We start from the raw sequence: 9,503 nt of genomic DNA, 5'->3' as shown, positions 1-9,503 counted from the left end.
CTTGGTTAAAGTGTTTTTTGTTTGTTTGTTTTTTACACGATTTGATGGATTGGTGATATATAATTACTTATGTTTATTATATTTAGAAAGAACAAGATAAACAAGTGTTGGTGGCTAGCAAGAGAGAGCAAGATCGGCTATATCTTCTGTTTCTATTCTCTATTCTGAAACTAAGCTAAGCAGTTCCAACAAACTAGTGACATATGAGACAAGATTATTCAAGGAATCCCAGTACAAGAAAGCAACTACAGAAAACTTTACCCCTCTCTTTATTGAGAAACAATCAAATGTAAAGTTTAAAAAGCACACGTTAAGTACATTGAGAAATTGAAAAATGAATCACATCACATAAGCTTTTTAGGGACTTGGTAATGTCAGTGGCCTGTTGTTTTATGTGAAACATTTGGTAATGAGTGATAAAGATCACAATCCATGTTGCTCCTCCATTCACTGTCAGTCAGCTGGTTTGTGATTATTCCAGTCGTCGCAGTAAGCTCACCTTGATGCTCCCAGGAAGTCCCTTTTCTATTAGAAGATTGCGAAACTGACAAAGTACAAATATCAGACCAGAAATGGAGCCAGAACTGAAATGGAGAGTTAGTGCTAAGAGGGACCATGTCTCAAATCTCACCTGTACTGCTACTAACTCTTTGAGTTCATCTTCGCTCATTTGTGTTCCAGAGCTAAGTTTCACTCCCAGGATGACCACATAATCTGCCAAGAGCAAACAAAACCAACAAGGTTAGTTGAACTGACTTCTGACTCAAACACATACAGAGTGTTAACCTTAAATAAAGTTAACTGTGAAATCCAATAAAAGTATCCAAAGTGCTGTTTTAAAACAAGGAACTGGCCCAACTTTTGGTATCAACATTGCAAAATGAGCAATAAAGTTTATGGAACCATAACTTTGGTTAATGCCAAAGAGATGAATATGAAAGTCACGGTCATGTTTTCATCTACACAAATACTTAATTTGCTCCATTTTTGAAGTTAAACACTACTTATTTAAATCTCTGTAAATGTTGAAAGGGCATGAGAGTCCTCTACTTATGAGAATTATCAAATTTAACTTACCAGTAGAGGGACCTGTTGGGTCCACTTGTGGGGTTGAGGGCTGCTCAGATGTGGCAATGCGTAAGTTGTCTGGATTTTCTTTTTTTTTTAAGGGACATTAAATTAAGACATAGATTAATCACAACGTTCAGGGCGTATCTTTAAATAAGCTATTTCCCCATGAAAGATACACCAGACCTACCAGAGATGAATTCTGTACTAGCCGAGAGTCTCTCATTGGTGGATACTTTCTGTGGGACCTCTGTGGTTGTGCCGGTGGACAAGTGGTGCTTGTTTGGAGCTTCACCTACAAAATACACCATTAAGCTTTTGCAGTGACTGCCATCAATGCAAATTTAAGAATTCTAATACAACTCACTGGAAATAGGCTTTGTTTGGTCCGTCCTAAAGGTCAAAGGCTGCTCAGGTGAAGTCTCCTCTGTGCTGAAATGACTGGTGGTTGGTTTAGTACCGGGAGTGGTTCCTTTACTTGGTGCCATTGTGGTGACAGTGGAATATGTTGATTTATGAGAGGTTTGGTCTAAAAATTAGACACACAGACAAATTATATGTTTAAATAAAATTCAGATATTTTGGCATGATACAGAGAAGAATTTCCTGGGATACAAGTCAGTACCTTGGTCTGGATGAAGTAATATCAGTTGGGGGTCAAAACAGAATTAAGGACTATTCAATAGGGGGGAAGTCGAGCACACAGCCTAGACCAGCATCTCATCTTGGCTCTGCCTCCCCTGTCTTCTAATATCTAACTACAGACTCTTCTTGTTGTGTGTTAGGTGGTGGGGTCTGCGAGGGTCCAGGTGGTAGAGTAGGTAGTATCAGTGTTGTCACTACCTGGAGCTTGCATGTACGGATTCTGGGTCCATTGAACGTGGCAGGTTGGTTTATTAAATTGGGGTGTTCTGCTGGTGGATACGATGGACAGTGGGAGCTGGCATGGAGGGAGGTTGCTAAGAGACTCTAGAGCTAACTGTTTAGACTGCCCGAGGTGTTATGGGCCTAACTTGGATAACCCCCCCAGTGATGTGCTGGCTCTCGCTCCTCATCTGTCCTTTCTATCTCAGGCTTTGGGGGACAACAGGAGCCAAGGGGTAGGCTACTAAACTTATCAGTAAAGGGCATAGTGGGTTGGGTTACTTCACTGAGCGTTCATCCTTAGTTGGAAATATATAGTCTAAGGTGTTCCCCAGGGGTCATTACTTGGTCCCTTAAAATTTGCAAATTACATGCTTCCTTTGAGCTAAATATTGTACCACGACTTCTAACCACATTAGGTTAAAATCAGGATTATGTCTTAGGATACAACTGAGATCATCTTGAAAATTTAACAACATGGTGGATTGTCTACTTCAGATTAAGGAGTAAGTTTGTACTTGGCTTCAGTTACACATGTGGTCAAACAAGGCCACAAGTTGGGCCCTATTTCTGCTACAATTGATACAACTCTAAACGCATTTGAGCTGCTTTTATGCTACAGAGTGTGAAAAATGATATGTGACTCACCAGTAATAGAATTAGTTTGGTACTCCTCTTTAGTAAGAAGCTGTCCAAGTGAGGTGTCATCACCAGTAGTTGATTTGATCTCAGTGATGGTTCTGATAGCAGGAGTTGCTGGGGACATAGTCATAAATATTAGAGAAAGTTGGCTTGTTTGAACCTCGTATGGAAAAATGGTAACATATTATTCAGAAGTGACAACATCACCACCGACAGTCGGCTAGAAAATACTTCCACTCACTTGTAATGGGTCTTGTTTGGTGAACTTCTGTTGTTGGAGACTGTTTGGATGACGTCATCTCTGTACTGGCATGCCCAGTAGTTGCTTTATTTATGTTATTGGTTGTTCTCTTACTTGGGTTCAGTGTGGTGCTGGTAGTATAAGTGGATAAAGGCGTCCAGTTTGGGGTTTCATCTGCTAAATGAGCATTTTATATTAAGGTATAAACAGAGCTCAAAGTCGTCACCTTTAATGAAACTCACAGTCAATACACTCACCTGTAACACTTTCTGTTTGGTCCAGCTTTGTGGCTGAAGACGGCTCGGCTGAGACCTTCTCTGTACTGACACGACCGGCAGTCGTTTCCATTTCAGTGGTAGGTCTTTTATTTGGGACCTCTGTGGTCAGGGTAGTCGACAAAATTGCCTTGTTATGAGCTCCATCTGCTAAAAAGGAGGTTGTATTCACAGTGCCTCAATATTTCTACCATTTATGAAACAAAGAAAACAATTCAACTCACTGGAAGTTGTGCTTTTTTGGTCCATCTCTGTGGTTGAAGGCTGTTTGGAAGAGATAAACTCTGTACTGGGAGGAGAAGTAGTTGACTGGGTGTTAGTTGTGGTACTTCTATCTGGTGTGCCCGTTGTTGTGGAGGTGGATGAAAGTGGGCTATTTGTCGTTTTAACTGTGAAAAAATTAAGGTGGCTCTTTTATTTTGGGTCTCTGTGATGATGGTAACATGTTGAATAAAACTAGAAATTATGTAACTCACTAGTTGAGGTTTTTGTTTGGTCCATCTTTGTGGTTGAAAGTTTCTCTGAAGAGGTTTTCCTTTGACGGACAGTTGTTGATTTTATATCAGTGGTGGTCCTTGTATTTGGGATTTCCTTTTTTGTAGTGGCCAAAACTGGCGTACTTGAGGTTTCTTCTGAAAACCAGAAGTAAAGGATTTTAAGGTCACAATGCTAACAACATCATAATACTCCAACTAATAACACTCACCAGTGGTGGCTCTTGTTTGGGCCACATGTGGGGTTGAAGTGGTTCCTATATTTGGGGTCAATGTGGTGCTGGTTGTACTCGACGGAAGAGGGTCGCAGGGGGTTGTATCTGCAAAATAGGAACATGGTAATCACAGTGCAACAACACGACCCACAGTTGATCTAAAAACAGATTGTACTCACTTGTGATGGTGTGTGTCTCGTCCAACTTTGTAGTTGAAGGCTGCTTAAAGGATTTAGTCACTGTATCGACATGACCAATTGTTGATTTAGTTTTGGTGGTGGATCTTTTATTTGGGCTCGTTTTGGAGGTTGTGGAAGACAGTGGCCCATTTTGAGTTCCACCTGCAAAATAGTTCCATTGCATTCACATAGTACAACATTACCACCATTACCATCAATGACACAAGAGTATCATTAAACTCACTGGTAGAAGTTCTTGATTGGCCAATCTCTGTGGTTAAGGGCTGCTTAGAAGATGCCGTCTTCACATTGAAATGCCCAGTGGTTGATTCTATATTAGTGGAGGTTCTTGTATCTTCAAAAACATGTCAACAACAAGGTTTGGGGGAATTGTTTACTGCATGAATATTACTTTATGACTCATACCACAAACACTAAGACCAACAGCAATTTAACTCACTTGTTATGGTTTCAGATTCAGGAACCTCTGTGGTTGAAGGCTGCTGGGAGGAGTTGATCCCTGTACTTTGATGACCAGTGGTTGATTCAGTTCCAGGAGTGGTCCTCTTAGTTGGGGTCAATGTGTTGCTTGTAGTGGATTGGTCCTCTTTTGTTGTTGAAGTTTGTCCAGATGAGGTAACCTTGGTACTGACATGAGCAGAGGTTGATCTTCTTCCAGGAGAGGTCTTCTCAGTTGGGGTCAGTGTGGTGCTGGTAGTGGCTTGGTCCTCATTTGTCGTTGAAGTTTTGCCAGATGAGGTAACCTTGGTACTAACACGAGAGGAGGTTGATCTTCTTCCAGGAGAGGTCTTCTCGGTTGGGGTCAGTGTGGTGCTGGTAGTGGCTTGGTCCTCATTTATCGTTGAAGTTTGGCCAGATGAGGTAACCTTGGTACTGACATGAGCAAAGGTTGATCTTCTTCCAGGAGAGGTCTTCTCGGTTGGGGTCAGTGTGGTGCTGGTAGTGGCTTGGTCCACATTTGTTGTTGAAGTTTGGTCAGATGAGGTAACCTTGGTACTGACATGAGCAGAGGTTGATCTTCTTCCAGGAGAGGTCTTCTCGGTTGGGGTCAGTGTGGTGCTGGTAGTGGCTTGGTCCTCATTTGTCGTTGAAGTTTTGCCAGATGAGGTAACCTTGGTACTAACACGAGAGGAGGTTGATTTGCTTCCAGGAGAGGTCTTCTCAGTTGGGGTCAGTGTGGTGCTGGTAGTGGTTTGGTCCTCATTTGTTGTTGAAGTTTGTCCAGATGAGGTAACCTTTGTATTGAAATGAGCAGAGGTTGATTTGCTTCCAAGAGAGGTCTTCTCAGTTGGGGTCAGTGTGGTGCTGGTAGTGGCTTGGTCCTCATTTGTCGTTGAAGTTTGGCCAGATGAGGTAACCTTGGTACTAACACGAGCGGAAGTTAATTTGCTTCCAGGAGTGGTCCTCTTAGTTGGGGTCAATGTGTTGCTTGTAGTGGATTGGTCCTCTTTTGTTGTTGAAGTTTGTCCAGATGAGGTAACCTTAGTACTAACACGAGAGGAGGTTGATTTGCTTCCAGGAGAGGTCTTCTCAGTTGGGGTCAGTGTGGTGCTGTTTTGGTCCTCTTTTGTTGTTGAAGTTTGGCCAGATGAGGTAACCTTGGTACTGACATGAGCAGAGGTTGATCTTCTTCCAGGAGAGGTCTTCTCGGTTGGGGTCAGTGTGGTGCTGGTAGTGGCTTGGTCCTCATTTGTCGTTGAAGTTTGGCCAGATGAGGTAACCTTTGTACTAACACGAGAGGAGGTTGATTTGCTTCCAGGAGAGGTCTTCTCAGTTGGGGTCAGTGTGGTGCTGGTAGTGGTTTGGTCCTCTATTGTTGTTGAAGTTTGGCCAGATGAGGTAACCTCGTTACTGACATGAGCAGAGGTTGATCTTCTTCCAGGAGAGGTCTTCTCGGTTGGGGTCAGTGTGGTGCTGGTAGTGGCTTGGTCCTCATTTGTCGTTGAAGTTTGGCCAGATGAGGTAACCTTGGTACTGACATGAGCAGAGGTTGATCTTCTTCCAGGAGAGGTCTTCTCGGTTGGGGTCAGTGTGGTGCTGGTAGTGGTTTGGTCCTCTATTGTCGTTGAAGTTTGGCCAGATGAGGTAACCTTAGTACTGACACGAGAGGAGGTTGATTTGCTTCCAGGAGAGGTTTTCTCAGTTGGGGTCAGTGTGGTGCTCATAGTGGCTGTGGACAAAAGTAGCTTGTGTTGAGTTGTGGTTGAAGGCTGCTTAGTGGATATACTGGGACCAGTTGTTGATTTTATCCCAGTATGGGTCCTTTTTTCTTGAGTCACTGTGTAATCACTTGTAAAGGGTCTTGTTTGGTCTGCTCCTGTGGTTGAAGGCTGATCATGTGAGGTGATCTCTTCACTGGCATGATCAGTTGTTGATCCGATGTCTGTAGAGGTTGTTGTATGTGGAGTGTTTGTGGTAGTGGAAAAAGGATGCGTGTTGGGAGTTTCATCTGCAAAGCGGATACAAGAGAAAAAAAGTCTTGACAAAATAATCCCGCTCAGCTACCGCTACGACTTCCTGCCTCTCCTGAGATCACAGGCAACAGAAAACACAGTTTTAACTCTAATCTGAAGTGAAAGTTAAACTAACGAAGACCAAAACAAAACTTAAGGAGTCAAAAGTCTCTCAAAATAAGGCAAAAAAGACAAAACCAAACCTTTTTTGTTGCTGTCAATTGTATTTAAAGCAAACTTAAATAAAAAATAAACAGAAGTCTTTTATTTTGTTTACTCTCATGATGATTTTTCATTGATATATATGTTTCTTGGTCTTGTCACGGTCTTGCCCAGCCTTGGTCTTGGTCTTGACTTGGTCTCTATCCCTAAATGTCTCGGTCTCGGTGCACTCTGGTGTCGGACATGTCTTGGTCTTGGTTAATGTGGTCTTGACTACAACACTTATACTACAGCTCAACATGTACAGCATATAAGTTCCTGGATAATATTTCCTACAGGGTTATGAGGTGAAGTGCGTCATATTTTGTCACAAGAGTTATAGGGATGTAACAAATAAAAAACTAAAATCAATTTTACTCACAAGTAAAGGGTCTTTCTTGGTCCACCACCGTGGTTGAAGGCCGACTTATCTCTCTACTGTGAGGTTCAGTATTTGTGTGAGTGGTAGTGGATATACTTGTATCTGGCATCACCATGGTGGCTGATATCTTTGGTGCTTCTACAACAGAGGCAGACTGAGAGTTAATACAAGGTAATTAAAAGGACTGGCTGACATTGTTAGGTGAATAAGTCTTCACTAATGATTTTTATCACAAATAATAAAACTAGAAAAACTTCACTCACCGGTCATGATTCTTGTTGGGTGAACTTCGGTGGTCAAAGGCTTTTCAGGGGAACTTCTCTCTGTACTGATATGAACGGTGGTTGACTTTATGTAGCTGGATGTTCCTGTATCTGGGGTCACCGTGGTGTCAGTCGTGGACAAACTTGGTTGGCTTGGAGTTTTATCTGTGCATTAGACACATTTGAATTTATTGGATGTGACGATACCATGATCAATTTAACAAAAGGCTAATTCTACTCACTGTTTTTCCTTTGGTCCAGCTCTGTGGTTGCAGGCGGGCTTAATGAGGTTTCATCTACACTGACATGTTGTGATGTTGATGCAGTCTTGGTTGTGGTTTCCTTATTTGAGAGAGCTTCAGTTCTGGGTGAAGAAAGTGACTGCTTTTGAGATTCACCTGCAAGATGGAGACATGATATTAACACGCTTCAAGACTTCAAACATCAATGTAAGTTAAAGTAGATTCACTCACTGGTTGTGTGACTTGCTTTGTCCTCTTTTGTTGTTGATGTTTGGCCAAATGAGGTAACCTTGGTTCTGACATGAGCAGAGGTTGATTTACTTCCAGGAGAGGTCTTCTCAGTTGGGGTCAGTGTGGTGCTCTTAGTGGCTGTGGTCAAAAGTGGCTTGTGTTGAGTTGTGGTTGAAGGCTGCTTAGTTGATATACTGGGACCAGTTGTTGATTTTATCTCAGTTTGGGTCCTTTTTTCTTGGGTCACTGTGTAATCACTTGTAAAGGGTCTTGATTGATCTTCTCCTGTGGTTGAAAGCTGACCATGTGAGGTGATGCCTTCACGGGCACGACCAGTTGTTGATTTAATATCCGTGGTGGTTACAGTATCTGGGATCTCTGTGGTAGTGGTGGTAGGAGGTGTCTTGGGAGTTTCTTCTGCAAAATGGAAAGATGGTCATCATACATACGTTAAAAACCGGTTATGACTCCGTAGTGGAAATCACTGCAAGGCGCTCAAAATCCCTTCCAAGTGAGGGAGGAAAACGAAACAGGATGCTAGCAAGAGACGTTGTAGACTGGAAGAAGGACAAGAAGTAACAGGTGCACTATGACGCAGCACAGAGACAAGGGATCCCGCATCGAGGAGTGTCAACAGAGCAGCGAGTGTCCGCCAACACCATTTCCATCAAGCCTGGGTCTGTAGTCGGCAAACTCCAACCCGGGAAAACCATTGTTCTATCCCCTTAGGTCTTTTTGAAGAGTCGACGTGAGGTGGGCCGCGTTGGGGAGCATCAGGAGTTCAGAAACGTGGAAGGAACGTTCCACTTTGGACTTGGACTTTTATTTGCCTTTGTTAAATAGTATTTTATTGTCGCTTTTACACCTGTCGCCTGTTTTAAAGTCTATTTATTAACCTTTATGTTAATAAACTAGATCATTGTTCATTTTAGATTCCTGTCTGGTTTTTAACTCTGCTCCACATGATTTAAAGGACCTGTGTATTTTAACCAGTCCTAGGCTCACCATTTTAAACCCTGGGTTCATATATTTCTTCAATTCGCTTACCCCAAACAATGACATCAAAGAACTTTAACTCACCTGAGGTTGGCATTGTTTGGTGAACTGTGGTTGAAGGCTTCTTAGAGGAGTTAATCTCTGTATTGCGATGACCAGTGGTTGATTTAAGATCAGTGGTAGTTTCCTGATACGGGGTCACCGTGATGCTTGTGGTACTTGACAAACGTGGCTCATTTGTTGTTTTATCTACATACAAGAAACGTTGTAGTCATTTGATGTGACAAAACACAATGTATATAAACTAATGTTACTCACTGGTAATGTTTTTTTGGGGGGCAACTCCTGTGGATGAAGGCTGGCCAATTGGCATTTTCTTTGTACTTAGATAACCAACGGTTGACTCCATCTCAGCGGTGGTTCTTCTTTCGGAGGCCATTGACATAATGGTGGTGGACAATAGCAGCAAGCTTGGAGTTTCACCTGCAGAATAAAGAGGTGGTGTTAACAGGTGGCAACACTAACACCATTAATAAAACAAAAATACTTAGAAGTACTCACTGGTAACTGTTCTGATTTGGTGCTCCTCTGTGGTTGAGGGCTGTCTAAATGAGGTGAACTTTGTACTGACAGGACCAGTGGTTGGCTCAGTAGTGGTGGAGACTCTCCTGGTAGGGTTGTCAGTGGTTTCTGCTGCTTAATGGAAACATGAGGTTCAAAGGATTCAAATTTAACC

General features: G+C 42.5%; 1 protein-coding gene across 1 annotated transcript; it reads right to left on the bottom strand.

The window, feature by feature from the left end:
• Window positions 1-246: 246 nt before the first annotated feature.
• On the bottom strand, window positions 247-6,164 carry LOC117807772 (mucin-5AC-like). Its single transcript, XM_034677177.1, has 14 exons — window positions 4,439-6,164; window positions 4,223-4,333; window positions 3,979-4,140; window positions 3,797-3,904; window positions 3,567-3,722; window positions 3,315-3,479; window positions 3,073-3,240; window positions 2,816-2,989; window positions 2,581-2,688; window positions 1,436-1,597; window positions 1,259-1,363; window positions 1,078-1,155; window positions 632-714; window positions 247-544 (listed from the first exon to the last, which is right to left on the bottom strand). Exons 1-14 carry the CDS (start codon window positions 6,162-6,164, stop codon window positions 473-475), a joined length of 3,378 nt encoding a protein of 1,125 aa, XP_034533068.1. The 3' UTR covers window positions 247-472.
• Between the last annotated feature and the right edge of the window lie 3,339 nt (window positions 6,165-9,503).

The sequence above is a fragment of the Notolabrus celidotus genome, chromosome 23 (assembly GCF_009762535.1).
Source record: "Notolabrus celidotus isolate fNotCel1 chromosome 23, fNotCel1.pri, whole genome shotgun sequence".
Taxonomy (NCBI): Eukaryota; Metazoa; Chordata; class Actinopteri; order Labriformes; family Labridae; genus Notolabrus; species Notolabrus celidotus.
Note: the sequence above shows the minus strand (reverse complement) of the source record. Positions and strands in the feature narration are given on the sequence as shown.